The following is an 18338-nucleotide window of genomic DNA, read 5'->3' as shown; positions in this document are numbered from 1 at the left end:
AATTAAATTGTTACCCAGGGGCATGACACTTGGAGTGAAGTCTAGATCCAGCTGCTGTATCTTACCACTTGCTCAGTAGTAAACCTGAGGTTTCATCTTCCCCTTCTTCACATATTTGGTCTAAATGAGGTGACTGAAAATCTTTCATTAAAAACGCTGCCCTGTGGCATTGATAATTATCACGAATGTGTGAGTTGGGGGTGGGGGGGACAACAGTCTCCAAAACGCTATCTTACTAACACCACTATTAAGGTATGGGCTTTGAGTTGTTGCCCCAGTGTGGTGGCAGTCTGTCATGCACTTGATTGGTTTCCATCCTGATGTAGAGTCCTTCTCATTGTACCGTAGCTGACTAGGATGACAGCTGGCCCACTTGTGACAGAGCTCCGTGCTCCAGTCCTTTCAGAATCGTGGTGCCAGTTAATGTCACATATAAACTGGAAAACAAAAAAAAAGCGGGGGTGGGGGGATAAAAACAAGGGGCAAGGCCAAAAATACTATGTCATTTTATACGTGAGAATGTATTCGAGTGTGAAAGGACGGGAACCCTGACAACTGTGAAGAATTACAGCTTTATTGTGTAAGTCTTTGTATTTATAAGTACAGTTTATAAATAATCATTTCTTTCTAAGTTAAAAAATAATCCTGGGGAGCCGATGTTCGTGCGATTGAAAAGAAGTGCGGAGGGTTTAAATCTCGCAACACCAGCTACGCCTCCCTAACTTCGTTAAGAAACTAGCTACCTTGAAGAAAGTCTTGATTCAGCCCGGACCTGCGGTGGTCACTAGATTCATATCCTGCAAAAAGGAGCAGAGTCCCCAGTCGCTGAAAAGGTATATTTATGGAATACTATCCTAAAGAGACAAGGGGGGTTTTTTTGCCCCTCATTACCACATATCCTGGTTTTGGAGGGAAAAAAAAAAAAAGTTTGATAGGGAATGCAAAATGGCGACCCGCAGTGACGTCATGCCTGCTTCGGTCGCGTACTGGGGTCTCAGTAAGGGCGGAAGCGTGCTAAAGCCACCTCAAGACACCTCGGCACCGGCCGCCCCCGCTACCTACGCAAAAGGGAAAGTTTCAACGTCGGGCGGATGTGTCCCGGCGAATAATTTACTGAGGGCGGAAGCTCTCCTTTTAAGGGCGGAAGCTCTCCTTTTAAGGGCGGAAAGGCTCCAACCCAACGATAATAGCTTCAGCGCCTTTTGCGTTTCAGTCACTTCCGGGGCGGATCGGAAGTTGCTTTGTTTTGCTTCAAGATGGCTGCGGGGATGTATTTGGAACATTATCTGGACAGTAAGAGCAGGCTGGAGGAGGGGGTCAGGGGTCATAGAGTGGTGGTGGGGATCGGGGCTGAGGAGCTGTATGGCCCCGAAGTCCCGGTGGTCAGAAAGTCACAATTGTGAAGGGGTTCCGTGAGAGAAAATATTGGAGGGTGTGAAGAAAGAGGGGGCGGGGCAGCAGGGTCGGGGCCTGGCTTTTGGGTGTAGACGAGGGAGGGGCTGCGCGGTAGGGCTGAGGGGATGTCTCTGAAGGGCTAATGGGCAGAGCTGGGAAGGTATTTGCTGAGCCCATCCCCAGGGTCTCCAGCCTGAGGATATTCACACACACACACACCCCCCACAACCGTTTAGGATCGGTCGTTTTAGTATATCGCCCACTGCTATTTGGAGCAGCGACAAAGACCTGCTCGCAGCTCCTCCGCTCAGTTGTTTCTGAGAAGCGGTTTCTCATGGGGATCGCGGGTTGTGAGTGACCACTGTCAGAGAGTAAAACTGGAACGCTTCTCTTCTTGGAGTAAAGATCCAATTCCTATCAAATGGAAATCTGGTGTTGTGTTTATGCCATTTGTGTTACCCACCCCTTCACAAAGCCTGTCACCCTTATGCGCTTACATTTATTTGTCTTAGTGTTGGGAGTCATCCATTCATCCATTCATTTATTGAGGCCCTGCTCTGGGTCAGACATAATGGCAGGTACTGCGGAGATACCAAAATGAATAAGACACAGACCGTGCCCTCAAGTGCTCATAGTCTAGGAGGAAACAGATTCTGCTAATAATTATAAAACTGTGACAAGTGAAATAATAGAAATACATTAAAAGGACAGTTGGTAGCACTGGAGAAAGAAGGGCTAATTCCCTGGGGTTGTAGGTAAAGCTTTACCAGAGGATGTGATATTTGAATAGAGTTTTGAAGACTGAGTGTTTATTTGCTAGTGTGGAGAAGGAAAGGAAATTTCTGGTTGGAGAAGGCATCAGCAAAGGTATTACGGTGGATTTGTGGCAGGTCAGGGAAAGGTGAAGTCGGAGTGCTTGACAGATAGGACTCTAAGGTGGAAGATTGGGAAGTGAGGCTGGAGAAAGGCTGGGGCTAGATTGTGCAAGGTCTTTTAAGCCAGCCTAAGAGGCTTGCACTTTAGATAGCAAAGAACCAACAGATTTTAAAAATAGGTTTTAATAAGGGAAAACAACTGATGTATGATAAGTTCAGGTCTCAGTGACAGAAGTCTTTAGGAGCTAAAAGGACAGCACTGATTGAATGACTAGGTAGTTGAGAGAGAAAGAAGAATCTAAGGTGACTCTTTGATTTCCTGCTTGGGAAGTGAGGTGGATAAGATACCGTCAGCAAGATAGGGAATCAGGAGTAACAGCAATATACCTAATTCAATTTTAAACTTAAGCATAGGCATGGTAATTATATGAGAGTGAATGAGGTCGAGATCATTCAGGGAATATAAGGAAAGTGGGAAAATGAGAGGATTAAAGTATAATCTCAAGAAAACAGGGGCACCTGGGTGGCTCAGTTGTTAAGCATCTGCCTTAGGCTCAGGTCATGATCCCAGGGTCCTGGGATTGAGCCCTGCATGGGGCTCCCTGCTCCTCGGGAGGCCTGCTTCTCCCTCTCCCACTCCCCCTGCTTGTGTTCCCTCTCTCACTGTCTCTCTCTCTGTCAAATAAATAAAATCTTAAAAAAAAAAAAAGAAAAGGGACAGGCTAAAGAAACATCACTGTTGGAATTATCAGAAAGTATATGATGAGATTTAGAATCCTAATAGGAAGAAAGTTACTGAAGGAAAGAAGATGGTGCCAACTGCTGCAGACATATTTTTTAAGATAGGACTATCTTGTCCTATCTTAACAATGATCTGTTGATCTGTTTGATCAATAGATCAAATGATCTGTTGATCATTTGTTTTGGTAAGTCATCGGTGACTTAAAGTAATCTCAATAAACTGGTGATGGCAGACCTGACGTTATAGTTTAAAGCAGTGCAGGTATTTTTAAAAGTTTGAGATGGAGTCATGGGAAGAGATTTTTCTTTTATGGAGAGACATAAGTTATATGTGCATTTATTCAAGTATTTATTGAAGACCCTCTGTACGCAAGTCATAGCAAAATAAGCGAGAAGACAGACATGTCCAGTCCTTCTGGAGGGCTAGGGAGAGAGATACCAAATAACTGGTTACACAATTAATGATTTAGTTGCAGTTGGATAAGTGCCCAAAAGGGTAGAGCTAGAATAACTTGACGGCATCATCCAGGGCACTTGGAGTCTGGAGAAGTCAGAGTTGAGCTGAACTTTGAAGAATGAACAGCAATTTAGTAGGCTGAGAAGTATGGTGGAGGTGGGATGAAGAACAAGCAGTCATTCCGGACAGTGAAAGCAGCACGTGGAAAGCTGGGTAGCAGTACGAGCCCTGGCAAAGTTGGGGGGCACTCAAGGCCAGTCTGATCAGGGCAGACCGAGCTCAAAGGGGGACTGACCTGAATCAAGGCTGGAGTAAGGCGAGCATGGGCCAGAAAGTACAAAATAGGCATAGGAATTGTGTGATAGGAAGTTTACCAGATGGTTATAAAGCAGGAGGGTGACTTGATGAGATTTGCATTTTTTAAGAGAATATTCTGACTATGATACAGAAAGCAGATTGGAAGTGTGTATGTGTGTGCGCATGTGTGCGTGCGTGTGCACGCGTGTGTGACGAGTGTGTGTGTGCACATGTGCGTGTGTGCGTGTGTGTGTGTGTGTGTGATGAGTGGAGGATACCAGGTGGATATTTGGACTGAGAGCAAGGAGCTTGAAGGGAATCAAGGAAAAGGAGGGGCTGATTGACAGAATAAGGTCACTGAAGGGGCAAATGGTGCGAAAGCTGTGAAGAGATGCAGACACAGCCTCCACTGAAAAAGGAATGATGAGTGCTGTTCTGAGTCAGTCTAGCTGTTCCAAGGAGGGGAAACTGAGTCCCCTTCTGGATCTGTGCTTTAAAAGCAGCTGTAAGGCCTATGAAGTACAGTGATTCTCAGTTTTTATTCTTCTCCCTAGGTATTGAAAATCTCCCCTTCGAACTGCAGAGAAATTTTCAGCTCATGAGGGACCTGGACCAAAGAACAGAGGGTATGTACAGAGTAAGGAGTTTGGGTGTATAATGAGTGTGTATGATCATTTCTTTTTTCTGTTTGGTGTTACCATATCATCTGGTCTGATCTGGAGAACTGTGGCTTCTCTCTCTTTTTTACTCTCCTGCAATTCTTAAAAGGAGAGCAGTGAGGATCTACATTTCTAGATCAGCGTTTCCATAATAGAGTTTGCAACAATGCCTCAAGAACTCAAAGATGCTCTGTTCTTTATATCTGCAAGAAGAATTCAAAAAGAAGTCAACTCTAGAATCGTTTCTGTTCTCTGTATTCAATATATCTATAGGAAGACTAGGATGTTTCTACTCTGCTGGATTGTTAACGTTGTATCACACAATTCAGTGTGGCTATAGACCGCAAGTCATGTTGGTAGAGAAGTTCTTAAAAAGGAAAAAAAGAGAGAGAGAAAGAAGAAAAAAAGAAGAAAGAGCAGCAATTAACAACAGGATCTCTACACTGTATTCTTCAACCTTACAGAAGCACTAGATACCATCTGTGGCCTTCCTTGGATGTTGAGCAAATCTGGCTGCATTGAGGCATTCACTTGGAGCCTGAGGCTACACTACAGTGGTCCGATTGGTCTCTTCAAGGGCAAAGATGTCGTCTATTGGAGCCATGCCCCATACTGGCTGAAGGATATATAGGTCTTACCTTCCATCCTTATGTAGCCATGCTCAAGGATGTGACAAGCTGGTGTTAGAATACCTAAAGCTGTGATTTCAGTTACTCTGGGTAAGTTTACTCATGAAAAGGTGAACATCATGTAAAATCCTGGATGTAGGACACCACCCCCACCGACCCCCCGGCCCCGAGAACTGCCTGGCGGATGTTGAGAACCAGCTTGCTTCCTTTGTATCACAGTCCCTACTCTTGAGTTCGTGCACAGAAAGACCGGTTGGGAGATTATCAAACTCCATGCATTTTCAGCTTCCTCCCAAGGCCTCCCATGAAATGGGGCATGAACATAGTATGTACACAGATCCTTCCAGTTGTCTGTCGCTGCACCATGTTACAGTCACTCTTTTGTTTCTTTTCATCGACATTTTTTATGAGTCCTACCAAATAGTAGGCGGTAGGCATCTACAGTCTCAGTGTCTGGGGACATCGCCAGCCTTCTGATATTAAAATGTTTGGAGCAATGTCTAAGATGAACAAACAGAGAAAAAGTGACGGGAAATACGAGCAGGTTGCAGACGATGAGCAAAGTAGGGTAGGAGAACTGTTACATAAATGAACTAGGGCCTAGTTTTAAATGATGAGTCACAGATGTACAGACCTGGAAGGCGGCCGCAGCAGATGACCCAGCCGGCTTCGCAGCACTCAGAGCTGTTGTGGAATGTTTTTTGAGACAAGAAATCAGGAAGCCTGTGAGACAAGATTCGTGGTTCAAGAAGCAGCAAGCCCTGCAAAGAAGCATTTGCAGACACCAACAAAAATATACTTCGTATTAGTGCGGTGTGCAAAGGCTCCCTCCTTATTTTTCACTAACTTCAGTTCGCCTGAAGGCACCTTTAAAACAAATACTGTCAATATGTTGCATTACTTGAGTAAATGGCACAGTACCTATGAACTTTCAGGGCATTTTAGTTCGAAGGTTATGATGCTGGTCAATGGAAAAGGTCCAAGAAACAAGAGGAAGAAGTGTGTTTCATCTAGCCACTCAGGGGCCTTTGTGACCAGGCCTCTGTCTCTGTTGTAGACCTGAAGGCTGAAATTGACAAGTTGGCCACTGAGTATATGAGTAGCGCCCGCAGCCTGAGCTCCGAGGAAAAATTGGCCCTTCTCAAACAGATCCAGGAAGCCTATGGCAAGTGCAAGGAATTTGGTGACGACAAGGTGCAGCTTGCCATGCAGACCTATGAGATGGTATGGCCCTGTTCACGGCTCCCCACCTACCTCCCATCTAATCCTTGGGGTCCTAGACCCCTCCTTCAGCTGTGTCGGGATCTGTTTTGGGTCTGGGAGATACACAGAATGTGCCTTAGCCTTATTTTCTTTTTGCCCAAACCAGCCTTGTAGCTCTCTCTTTTCCTTCCTTGCACCTAGGTGGACAAACACATTCGGCGACTGGACACAGACCTGGCCCGTTTTGAGGCTGATTTGAAGGAGAAGCAGATTGAGTCCAGTGACTATGACAGCTCTTCCAGCAAAGGCAAAAAGAGTGAGGAGGGGGGCGGGGCTAGAGAGGGGGCGGGGTTGCCGAGGGAGAAGCGGCCACACTTCCACTACAGCTATGGGGGAGGGGCTCGAGCAGGAAGACTTAACCCATCTTTCTGTCTCCCTGCCTTCTGGCTTTCCCCCTCTTTCCTAGAAGGCCGGACTCAAAAGGAGAAGAAAGCTGCCCGTGCTCGTTCCAAAGGGAAAAACTCAGATGAAGAAGCTCCCAAAGCTGCCCAAAAGAAGTTGAAACTTGTGCGCACGTGAGTGTACAGGGGGGCGCTTTGCCATGCAGTGTATTTTTTTCTCCTGCCCCGCACTCCCACCCCACACTGCCCCTTGCCACTCTCTCCATCTTCTGTGCCAGTAACTTCTGTCATTGTGGTATTTGCTGGATAGAAAAGAGACGCCACAAATCACTTGTCCCTCCAGGATGTCTTTCTACCACCTCTCTAGCTTCCCTTTCTGCAGATGACACGTTCTCTTCCTCTTGGCATGCAGAAGTCCTGAGTATGGGATGCCCTCAGTGACCTTTGGCAGTGTCCACCCCTCTGATGTGTTGGATATGCCTGTGGATCCCAACGAACCCACCTATTGCCTTTGTCACCAGGTCTCCTATGGAGAGATGATTGGCTGTGACAACCCTGATGTGAGAACCAACCGTTTTGCCTCCAGATGGGGTTCTGGGGGCCACGAGGGAGCGGGTACAAGAGGGGAAGAAACGGTTGAATAGTGGGACTCCAGAATAACAGGAAGGTGGAGTTGGTTGGCCTTGGGACCTCCAAGATTTCTCCAAAGGGACGGAATACGGGAACACTTCTGAGGAATCTGTGGAGGAAACTTCTTTTCTTTCCTCTGCCCCGCCTGGGCCCCTGACTTCTGCTTCTTCCATCTTCCTCCTTTTCAGTGTTCCATCGAGTGGTTCCACTTTGCCTGTGTGGGGCTGACGACCAAGCCTCGGGGGAAGTGGTGAGTGAGAGAGTTGTGGCAGGCGCTGGGCTGCCCCTGAGCTGCGTGGAGGAGAGCACTCCCTCTCACTCACTTTCTCCCTCCGCCTCTCTCTATCACGTTCCTCTCTAGGTTCTGCCCACGCTGCTCCCAGGAACGCAAGAAGAAATAGATAGGGGCCTTGGATTCCCATGGTTTCTTCCACATCCCTGGACCTGGGCTAGTGGGGAGAGGAAAGCCTGTGCTGGGGCCCGGGGGCTCCGGGAGAGTGGATGGCGCAGTGTAGTCATCCCTTCTCCTCCCCTCTCCCCACTCCTGGTGCTGAGGCTGCATCCAAACCCTGGTAGGGAGGGGTGCCGCAGCCGCTAACCGTCTGTGCTCTCATTCAGCCTGCCCCCCTCAGAGGGAAGTGGTCTTGCCCACTGTCCTTTTGCCTCTGTGCTGAGGTTGGTGCTGTATTTCCAAGGGATGGTCCTCTTCAGTCCCCTTACTTTGTATTTAAGGACTGGGGCAGTAGCATGGGGGCACTCCCCAGCTCTCCTGATTCCCTCCCCCTGTGGGGGGGCTCTGGTGTGATAAACTCTCTTTGTTCTCTTCCTGCTTTTTCCACGGTAGGGGATCCCCCAGAGCATCTGGGCTGTGGCCTTAGTTGAAGGGGCACCCCTTCCTCTGTGCCAAGAGGATTCATCCTGGCCTTGTGAGTGGGAGAGGGGGCAAGGTGGAATGCACATACACATGTGTAAAGGAATTTGAGTAGGTGAATAAAAGCTATCCATGTTGGCCTGCTGTGTTTATTGTAGAGACCGAATTTCAGTATGTGTGCTACACATTTTGTTTGCATCCTCTGGGTTGGATTAGAGGTGGGAGGAAGTAGAACAAGACATGAAACCAGAAGCGATACCTCTGCACCAGAATCCACAACTTCTCACCTTGGGAAGGGCAGGGAGTGCTGCAGCCCGGGGCTTTCCCAGACTTTTAAAATTCTGCATCTTTTCTCCATAAAACATCTTTCACTTAATTTCCAATAAACGTGTATGTGTGTGTTTTATGCATGTACTATTATACTATTAGCTTGATTTCTTATTTTAAACACAAAACGGAAAAACATTTTGCCCCTATGTCAATGGGTTGTCTTGCTCACCTCCCATTTTGAAACCCCTTCCTTAGACTGAACCATCCTTACACCTGAGCACCTCCTCACCCGAACCCGGCTTGCTCCCCCCTTTGGCTCATTTCTTACCCGGAGGCTCCCTCTAATTCCTACCCAGATAGGCCCTGACTTTGTTCTGTATACTCCATCCCTGCCTGCCCCAGAACCCCGCCTACATTCCCATCTAGGCCTCACCACCCAATAGGCAGATTGGTTCTCCAAACCCCGGTTTTGTCATCTGTAATGTAGGGATGACAGTACCCACTTTGTAGGGTTACCTCGGGAATGCAATAAGGTGATACATACAAAGAACAGCACGGGGCCTACTCCGTCGAAGGTACTGAGTCCGTGATGGCTTTTGCCGTCATTATCCTCCGGGGTGGAATATGACACACGTGAGGACCCTTACACCCTTCCCCCCCCCCACCCCCACCCCCCGTGCCGGCGCGGTGAACCTCAGAGCGCGCGGCGGTTTCCGCGGCCCCGCCCCCGCCCTTTGTGACGTCGGGGCCGCACCTTCTACTCCCCCATCTGCGAGCCCGCCCCCGCGGCTCTCTCTGGCTTGGCCCGTTAGAGGCCGCTTTGGTCCGGGAAACGCTGGCGGATCGACTGGGGCCATGAGGAAGCTAGCCGCTGGCTTCCCTCTCTCACTCCTCGAGGGTGAGAGGTTCCCGCCTACTCGAGCAGTCTCTTTCTCCCGAGGTTCAGTCCTTCACTTCCCAAGCGCCCTTGCTATAAGGTTTTGAAATGCTTTCTCAGGGTGGTCACGTTGGGTTTACTCCCTAGCTTCTGGGCTCAGACCCTACCCGCTGCCCCTGGAATCTCCTCACCCTGATCTGGGGGGATCGCCTGCCAGACATCCCCCAGTTGCTGATTTCCACGGGGCCCGTTTGCCAGTCGGTCTGCCCAGGGCCCGAGGCGGGTTTTGGAGTTCGGTCCATCCATCCGTCTGTTTCCCTGCCCCGCAGGGCTCCTCCTGCTTCTGACACCTGCCCCAGCCCAGGATTCAATTTCGGCCTCCACCCCAGGCAGCCCTCTCTCTCCCACCGAATATGAACGCTTCTTCGCACTGCTGACCCCAACCTGGAAAGCAGAGACTACCTGCCGTCTCCGGGCAACGCACGGCTGCCGGAACCCCACCCTCGTCCAGCTGGACCAATACGAAAATCACGGCTTGGTTCCGGACGGTGAGGGCCAGACTAGTAGGGCAGACCCGCGCTCGCTTGAGACCTGAGGAGGATGGCCGACTCCTTACCCTGGGGCCATATTCTCCACTCTGCAGACCCAAGGAGCCCACCGCCCCCGCCCCCGCCCCCTCGGGGAGAGAGGTTCCCCCTCGTGTGTGTTCACCTTCTCCACCCCTGCCCATTCTCAGGCGCTGTCTGCTCCGACCTCCCTTATGCCTCCTGGTTTGAGTCCTTCTGCCAGTTTACTCAGTATCGTTGCTCCAACCATGTCTACTACGCCAAGGTGAGGCTCGGGACAAAGGTTGGATGTGGTCCGAGGACCACGGGGGGGTTCTGGGGCGGGGGGGGGAGGTGAGGCGTTGAGGAAGGGCTCCAGGAGGGCCATCCTGAGATCCTCCCTCCCTGCCACTTTGCCAGTCCTTTACTCGGAGTAGGTAGGAGTGCAGTCTCACCCTGGGCATTCCGACTGTCGGAATGGTCTTGTTCCTGCAAGAAAAGCAGGGAAGAGGGCAGAGGAGAGGCAAAGGGACAAGGACTCCCCTTTCTTCTAATACTTGAGTGATTTCTTTCAAGTCAAACACGAGAGTGAAGGCAGAGGTGTGGCCCAGACACTGAGTCTTCTCTCACGGGGGAACCCTTTCTCAGGTTTAGAGGGTTCCACCAGGGACCATACCCCTTCATCCCTGTCCAGCAACTGCGAGAGAGGAGACATGCCAGAAAAGGACTGAGCCGGACGCTGGAGTACAAGTCCGCCCTATGGGAAGCATGCCCACTGTCCTTCTCTTCTTGCAGAGGGTCCGGTGCTCCCAACCAGTCTCAATCCTCTCACCTAACACTCTCAAGGAGATTGACGCTTCCTCTGATGTCCCTCCCTCCACGATGAGCTCCCCGCTCTCGTCTCACGTCACAGGTGAGACCCTGCCAGTACCTGGGAGGCTACCTGCAAGCCCTTCCACAAATCCCAGAGCCCAGGAGTTAAGGCATTGGCGGTAGAGAATGGGGAAGAATGTTGAGCAGGGCTGGGGGGTGGGGGGCTGGCAGCATGTGACTAGTTACATAAGGCCGGAGACTGCTTTTTATGAATACAAGGTGGGGCTTTCCCCGTCCAGGAGTATCTTCTGACATTGCATACAATTCTAGGAAAAATTCACTTTTCCCAGCTCCCCCAAGCATTCCTGCGTCTGAAAGTCCTCTGGGACTTTTATAAGCCGCCATCTTCACTCTAGAAAGGATTCGTTGCTCCCCATTCAGCATCTTTGGTGTTTCCTAAGTGAGAGGGACAAAAGGTGGGATTTGAGGTGGGAGCTAGGGAAGAGGAGCACTTGTCGGGGAGGTGGAAAGGAGAACCACAGTTGCCGTAATTGCCATGGCAGTTTTTCTTTTCTTTTCATATTCAATTCATATTTATTTCATATTCATATTTTATATTCATATTCATATTCTTTTATTTTCATATTCGTCCCTCTCGGGGGCCAGAAGCCTGACTCTTCCTTCCCATTTTCTTTCTCGGTCCTTCCCAAACCCTTCTACAGCCACAGAACGACAGGCCTTCCAGCCCTGGCCCGAGAGGCTCAACAACAACGTGGAGGAGCTGCTACAGTCCTCCCTGTCCCTGGGGGGCCAGGAGCGCAGGCAGGAGCAAGGCCAGGAGCGCAGGCAGGAGCAAGGCCAGGAGCGCAGGCAGGAGCAAGGGCAGGAGCGCACGCAGGAGCAAGGCCAGGAGCGCAGGCAGGAGCAAGGCCAGGAGCGCACGCGGGAGCAAGGGCAGGAGCGCACGCGGGAGCAGGGGCAGGAGCGCACGCAGGAGCAAGGGCAGGAGCGCAAGCAGGAGGAAGGGCAGGAGCAAGAAGAGCAAGAGGAGCTGGAGGAGGAGGGGAAGCAAGAGGAAGGGCAGGGGGCAGAAGAGGGACTGGAGTCAATGGCTGGGCTGCAGACAGATCGAGAGCTCAAGTTCCAGTCTGAATTTGTGTCTTCCAACCCTTTCTCCTTCACTCCCCGGGTCCGGGAAGTGGAGTCCACTCCTGTGATGATGGAGAACATCCAGGAGCTCATCCGATCAGCCCAGGAAATGGATGAAATGAATGATCTGTATAATGAAGAACCTGGCTGGAAAAAGCCAACCCGGGACAGGTACAGGCCGTTCTGACCCACGCACCCCGGCCACGGCCCTATCCCCGCTGCTGCCTTTTTTGGGAAGGAGAAGCTTCCTTTTCCCAGCCTCGGCTTCCAAGACCCACTCGGACCTGCTTGGGCTTCAGGCACGCCTAGCAGCTGTCTGCCTCACCTCTTCTGTCTCCGTCACTGCCTTAAGCACTTGTCCTAGATGCCCTTGCTCTGTGTGACGGGGTGGTGTGGGCCCTGGACCTGGGCCTGGGTTCTGGTCTTGTCTCTGCCTCTGATTGCCATTGCAGCTTTGGGGAGGATTACTTCCCCTTTCGGTTTCTCAGTTCCTCATTTGTGAAAGGAGGCAGTTGGCCTGGAGGCCTCTAAAGCCCCATCAGCATGCTGAATGTGTGTGACCAAGACCAGACACCAAGGGGGTGGGGTGGGGGAAGAATGGATGTGGCTTTCTGCTCCAGCCCTCCGGCCCATCCCCACCAGCCAGCGCTGTCTTCTTGCAGCCTCCTGCAGATGCCCCACGTAGAGGCCTTGCTGGTGCTATGCTACTCGATTGTGGAGAACACCTGCACCATAACCCCCACAGCCAGGGCCTGGCAGTACATAGAGGAGGAGCTCCTTGGCTTCGGGAAGCCGGTATGCCTGCAATGCTGTTTAATGGATACATGCTCGTTGGCTATCCTCTGGGCCCAGCACTAGACTGGGCCTTGAGAGTGAGGGGGGAAGGCAGGGGTACAGAAAGCACGAGGCATCACTGGAGAGACATTCTCTCTGAGTGAGAATCTTTCTTTGGGAGGACATCTCTCGCTCACCTTAAAGGAAAAAGGCCCAAGACCTAGTCTGGAATACTTTCCAGTCCAGAGTTCAGTCTTCCATCTCTCTGAGCTGTTAGGCTTGAGTTATTTCCTGAGCTAGTTCACCATCTTCAAAACCTGGCTTTGCCTTAGATGCAGCTCTCCTTTCCAGGGGGGCCAGAGATCCCATTCCAAGGATCTGTAGAGAGATCCCAGTCTCAGTGTGCCCTCAGCACCCAGCAAATCCTATTCCCAGGAAGATATTCTGTAGGCTTTCAAATAAGACAAGTTAGCAAGCACTTGTTAAGAGTGAGCATGCCCTCCATTCATCCGTTTGTTCAGTATTGCATAGTGCCAGGCCCAGAGGCTGGCCGAGCAAGTTAAATAATTGACTTTTTAGTGTATAGCGTACCAACTCTGGGCTAGTACTAGTACTCGAGATGTTGGTGATGGGTAAAATAGAACCAGTCTTCTTAGACTAGTGGGAGAAACAGATGAGGTAACAGGCAGAATAGTGTGATGGATAAATGCAGCCATGGGTAAGTACATAGTCCAGATGCAGCAGATGGGGCACTCCACGGTCCATATTTGGGAGGATCAGAGAATTCTTAGAGGAACCAATGTTTAAAACAGAGACCTGAAGATGAAAGACGTTAAGCAGGCAAAAGAAGGGGTTTGGTAGAGGTTCCTGCTAGAGGGAATAGTAGAGCACCAAGAGTGAGCAAACTGCTCCCGCCCTTAAGGGGTCTGAAAGCATGAGGGATTCAGTAGCATTATAAAAGAAGTGCGCAGTAGGTGCTGGAGAGAGACTTTACTTTTTAAGATTTTATTTATTTATTTGAGAGAGAGCATGGGGGTGCGGGGCAGAAGGAGAAGCAGACTCGCCGCTGAAAGGAGAGCCCCCTGTGGGGCTCGAGCCCAGGACCCTGAGATCATGACCTGAGCCGAAGGCAGACGCTTCACCACCTGAGCCACCCAGGCGCCCCCTGAGACTTTTTTTTTTTTTTTTTTTGAGTGTAGGAAGTTCAGGAGTCGTGGAGAGCTCCCTGGATATTGGGGTTTGGTTAAGGGACCAGTCAGGAGCCCATTTTTACCTGGAGCAGAGGGGCAGGAGATAGAGTCAGAGAGATAGGAAGGGTCCTAAGGTGAAAAATCTCAAACAGCGGTCTGAAGCATTTGTATTGAACTTGGTAGGAAGCGCTAACCTGATAACGATTTGAGTCAAGGACATGATGATGCTCCCTTACGTGCTGGTGTGAGGAGTAAGCAAGGCGACGTAAGAGATTCCGTGCACTGTGACGTGTGTACCCATGAGTGAAGGGGGAGGATGGCATGAATGGGACATGCTGGTTAGCAAGCCCCACCTGAGAATGTGGAGGAAGCCCAGTCAGGGCGCAGCCCACAGCTAGGAGATGGGTAACTCTGCTCTGAAGAGTGTCTTCCAAGAACTTGAAGGTTTTGGACCTGGGTTCTTGGGTAGAGTGTAGGTTTGGGAGTTAGCAGGGATAGAGCTCCACCATCTGTTAGACACGTGGTTCTGAGCGGATCTCTTGGCCTCAACTGAGCCCATGTCCTCGTCAGTCAAATGGAGATGTTTCTAGTACCTAGTCTAGCACAGGGCTCTGGTGAAGGCTCACTGAGACGAGAGTGTTTATGGCCATGGTGCTTAGCACTGTGTCGACTGTGTAGATATTAGCATTATCATTAGCAGAGAGAGGGAAAGAGAAGGTCATGAGTCCTTTTCAGAGTCTAAGGAGTGATTGCAAATCTTAAAAAAAAAAATTGGGGGCACCTGGGTGGCTCAGTTCGTTAAGCGTCTGCCTTCGGCTCAGGTCATGATCCCAGGGTCCTGGGATTGAGTCCCGAGTCGGGCTCCCCATTCAGCGGAGAATCTGCTTCTCCCTCTCCCTCTGCCCCTCCCCACTTCTTGCATGCGCGCTCTCTCTCAAATAAATAAATAAATTCCTTAAAAAAAAAAAAAAGAGTGCTTGTAGGTCACCTGGTGGGAGACATCTGTCAGGCACTTGGCAATGAGGATTTGGAGCTCAGGAAAGAGATTGGAAAGGATGATATGATCTGGGTGTTGCCTGCAGAAAAGTGAAGGTTACCTGGGAGTACACACATCAGGAAGAAGGTGAAGAGTTAGAACACTGAGCAGAGGTCGTGGAGGAGCCTTTGGGGAGGGGTCAGGGAGGAAAGCCAGAGAAGCCTTCGGAAGAGCCTTACTGGGAAGGCATTCTGCGGAGACGGTTCTGCAGGGCTGAAAGTGTCTTCAGCCTCAGTCTGTCAACCACATTCCTGCCCCAGGTCTGTGACAGCCTTGGGCGGCGACACACAGCCACCTGTGCCCTCTGTGACTTCTGCTCCCTGAAGCTGGAACAGTGCCACTCGGAGGCGGTCCTGCAGCGACAGCTGTGTGACAACTCACACAAAACACCCTTCATCAGCCCCTTGCTCATAGCCCAGAGCATGTCCATCGGTACCCAGGTACCTAGCCAGGCAGCCTGCAGTGGGGGAGGCCTCAGGCTCCAGGAAGGACTGGGCAGTGGGAAGGGAGGTCTGCACGGGGGCAGGGGCATGCACCTCTCCCCTGTCCCCTGTGCCACAGGTAGGGACGCCAACATCAGGCCGCTTCTACGGGCTGGATATGTATGGTGGACTCCGCATGGACTTCTGGTGTGCCCGGCTGGCCACCAAGGGCTGTGAAGATATTCGGGTGTCCAGCTGGCTCCAGACAGAATTCCTTAGCTTCCAGGATGGGGATTTCCCCACCAAGGTCAGAGCCTTTCCCCAAAGCTCAAGCCTACCCCAGTTGTCCCCATTCCTTCCAGTTCCTTGCTCTAAGTAGCCCCAAGATGTGCCAGGGGGCTAGGCCTCTGGCTTCTGGGGAACCAGTCCTCACTGAGCCTCCTGCCTCTTTCCAATAGACGCCCTTCCACCCCCACCCCCTCTCAAAAAAAAAAAAAAAAAAAAGAGCAGGGTTGTGTTTGTGAAAGGAGCAGGAATCAGAGGGGTGGAGGGGCTGGGAGAGCACAGGCCTGGGAGGCAGGAGACAGAGGTTCTGATCCCGGCTCTGCAGGGTCCCTGCTGAGGGGCTCTGGTCAAGTCACTTCCCAAACTGGCCCAAAGTTAGACTCACCTTTACAACCGATGCTAAGGGGATGCCCGAGGTGTCATGGGCCTGTGACCCAGTGCTGCCCTGCCTCAGTCTGGCGGGCTCCTTGCCCTACAGTTCCAGCACTTTCCCTGCTCAGTGGAATCAACTTTGCTCCCTCTCTCCCCAGAGTGACCTCCCCTGTGGAGCTACTCGTTGTTGACTGACAGCCAGGTCCCTCCCTCCTGCAGTTTAGCAGGAAAAGTCAAGGCCAGGAAAAGCCGGGGCAGCTTAAGAAAGGGTTGGTAGCCGAGATGAGGGGCCCCTTCCCAGCTCTTATCCCTGGGCCTGAGGAGAGGTAGACCCTAGAAGGGGTCTCAGAGATCATCCCTCCTCCTCCCCTGGATTTATAGTTGGGAAGGCGAGATCCACAGAGGGAAGTGATTCACCCAAGGTCACACATTAGAGATTCTTCTACCTTCTCCCTCACTTAACCCACTAGAAGGCTCCCCGAGACTGGACCCCTGCTTGGGCCCCCTTCCCCATTCCCTACTCCTCAGCAACTTGCCCAGCAAGCTGACCAGCAGGGCAGCCACTGAATTCTCCAGCTCCTGGCTTCTGTTCAGCACCGAACTGTGACTGAGGGTGGGACAGGAAAGGCCCAGGGGACAGAGGCCTATTCCTCAGAGAAGGGGGCACCCCGGGTGTAGAAGGTCTGGTTCTCAAGGGCTCCACCTCTGGCCCCGGTTCGGCCATTATGGGCTCTCTCTGGAGGACTGGCATCTTAGAAGGCTTCTGATGTCTCCGCACCTCCCCATTCCTGGCTCCTGGCTTAGATTTGTGACACAGACTATGTACAGTATCCAAACTACTGTACCTTCAAAAGCCAACAGTGCCTGATGAGAAGCCGGGACCGGAAGGTAAGCCCCGCCCCCCGCCCCCTACTTCTCCCCTCAGCCCCTCAGTCGGGTCACCAGAGGGGGGTCTGTTCTGAGCACACACACACACACACACACACACACACACACACACACACACTCCACTCTGCTCTGAGCAGGGGTGAGAACAGTTCCCAGCTTGCCTCTCTGGGCTGAGGCCTCCACCAGAGCCCTCCCTCCCACCCCCTCCTGTCTTGGAGTAAGCGAGGCCCTCCCTCCAAGGCAGAGGTGGGGGGAGGGGCCCAGGAGGGATGTGCAAATAAAAGGAGAGGGCCCTTGGGGCACCACAGCAAGAATTCCTAGCTGGGTTGGGCATTGGATATTGAGGTCTGGACTCTTACTCACCAAGTAGTCTGGAATAAGTCACTTCCTTCTCCATTCTCAGCCTCCTCGCTTCTTAGAGGTTGGGCTACTTGGTGTGTCTTGCAGCCTTAAAAACCCACATTTGTTTCCTCCTTCCTCCGACTGCCCTGTGCCCATCTCCACTCGCCTCTGGTTCCTGTGGGACTAATGCCACTTCCCCACCTCCGCGCCTCTGCCCCCTGGGCTCTGTGACACAGACTGTGTGTCCCCGATCCCTGTGTAGGTGTCCCGGATGAGATGTCTGCAGAACGAGACTTACAGCATCTTGAGCCAGGCCAAAAGTGAGGACCTTGTGCTTCGATGGAGCCAGGAATTTAGCACCTTGACTCTAGGCCAAGCCGGATGAGCTGGGGTCCATACTGTCTTCACCCCAGCCCGACCTTTCCACATTCCATTGCTCTTAGACCCCATCTGTCAATTTGCTTCCTGGCTGCCCCTTATGGGTCTCTTATCGGGCCCCTATTCACTTTCCTTGGGTTGGGGCAGCAGTCCCAGAGAGGCCCATGATGGGAACGCCACCCTCCTTAAAGGATGTCTTTGCATAAAGTGTTTATTTTCAACCTGTGTGGCCTACTTTGGTTATGATCCCATACTCAGCACTGCCATCCTGCCCCTGGGAATCAACACTCCAACCCCTGGGATTTATGGATCCGTCTAAAGATGAAAGGACCTCACGAATGGTACTTAGGGAAGTAGCCAACTGCCAGGAGACCTAAGGAATCTGCTGGTTGGATTGAAGAAGGCCATGGCTGGGGTCTTAGGGATTGTGTGGGCCATGAGGGCGTGTGTCTTCATTTCTGAAGCCCGTAACTTCAGATGAGTATAAGATTGTCCCTCTGGAGGATAAAGGCCAGAGCCTGCCTGAGATCATGTCCCAGGGGTGGGGGGAATAACCCCAGGGAAGTAGGGCAGAACTTGCACTTCATCAGGAGGGAGGAGACATCCGGGACCTGGAGCTCAGGAAACCCTTGATTTCACATCCAGTGATGGGCCAGATGATCTGAACTTTGAGGTGGTCACATCTTGACAACATACATTGAGGTGTGACTCCAGCATTGGTCATTAATAACTTGGGATCTTCCAAAATGTGTTCTAGGGACACACATGTTCTGTACAGTCTCTCCTCCTACAGGTACACGGTGACTAACAGCATTAAAAAAAAAAACAAAAGAAAAACT

General features: G+C 51.3%; 2 protein-coding genes and 1 long non-coding RNA gene across 9 annotated transcripts; 2 read left to right on the top strand and 1 right to left on the bottom strand.

Moving 5' to 3' along the window:
• Positions 1-54: 54 nt before the first annotated feature.
• LOC112808628 (uncharacterized) lies at positions 55-9083 on the bottom strand. 3 transcript variants are annotated; one of them, XR_012376968.1, is made up of 6 exons: positions 8973-9083; positions 5688-5776; positions 4464-4627; positions 1893-1976; positions 1684-1809; positions 561-797 (listed from the first exon to the last, which is right to left on the bottom strand). It is a non-coding gene; the product is annotated as an uncharacterized lncRNA (long non-coding RNA). The 3 variants fall into 3 exon arrangements; XR_012376969.1 differs by lacking the exons at positions 561-797; positions 4464-4627 and adding an exon at positions 55-437; XR_003204406.2 differs by lacking the exon at positions 4464-4627.
• On the top strand, positions 1230-8296 carry ING4 (inhibitor of growth family member 4). 4 transcript variants are annotated; one of them, XM_025851788.2, is made up of 8 exons: positions 1230-1293; positions 4320-4391; positions 6111-6277; positions 6458-6563; positions 6726-6831; positions 7070-7217; positions 7476-7537; positions 7649-8296. In XM_025851788.2, the coding sequence occupies exons 1-8, from the start codon at positions 1257-1259 to the stop codon at positions 7686-7688; spliced, it is 738 nt and encodes a 245-aa protein (XP_025707573.1). In that variant the 5' UTR covers positions 1230-1256; the 3' UTR covers positions 7689-8296. The 4 variants fall into 4 exon arrangements, with proteins under 4 accessions (XP_025707573.1, XP_073744845.1, XP_025707572.1 ...); XM_073888744.1 differs by having other exon boundaries at positions 6723-6831; XM_025851787.2 differs by having other exon boundaries at positions 6458-6572.
• Positions 9084-9178: 95 nt separating the features above from the next.
• ACRBP (acrosin binding protein) lies at positions 9179-17720 on the top strand. 2 transcript variants are annotated; one of them, XM_025851980.2, is made up of 10 exons: positions 9179-9326; positions 9635-9853; positions 10042-10136; positions 10646-10763; positions 11386-11983; positions 12475-12607; positions 15073-15252; positions 15374-15541; positions 16696-16779; positions 17384-17720. In XM_025851980.2, exons 1-10 carry the CDS (start codon positions 9284-9286, stop codon positions 17504-17506), a joined length of 1761 nt encoding a protein of 586 aa, XP_025707765.2. In that variant the 5' UTR covers positions 9179-9283; the 3' UTR covers positions 17507-17720. The 2 variants fall into 2 exon arrangements, with proteins under 2 accessions (XP_025707765.2, XP_025707768.2); XM_025851983.2 differs by having other exon boundaries at positions 9196-9326; positions 9695-9853.
• Positions 17721-18338: the final 618 nt, after the last annotated feature.

The sequence above is a fragment of the Callorhinus ursinus genome, unplaced genomic scaffold, assembly GCF_003265705.2.
Source record: "Callorhinus ursinus isolate GAN/ISIS: 27379988/994484 unplaced genomic scaffold, GSC_fseal_2.0 scaffold94, whole genome shotgun sequence".
Classification (NCBI taxonomy): domain Eukaryota; kingdom Metazoa; phylum Chordata; class Mammalia; order Carnivora; family Otariidae; genus Callorhinus; species Callorhinus ursinus.
Note: the sequence above shows the minus strand (reverse complement) of the source record. Positions and strands in the feature narration are given on the sequence as shown.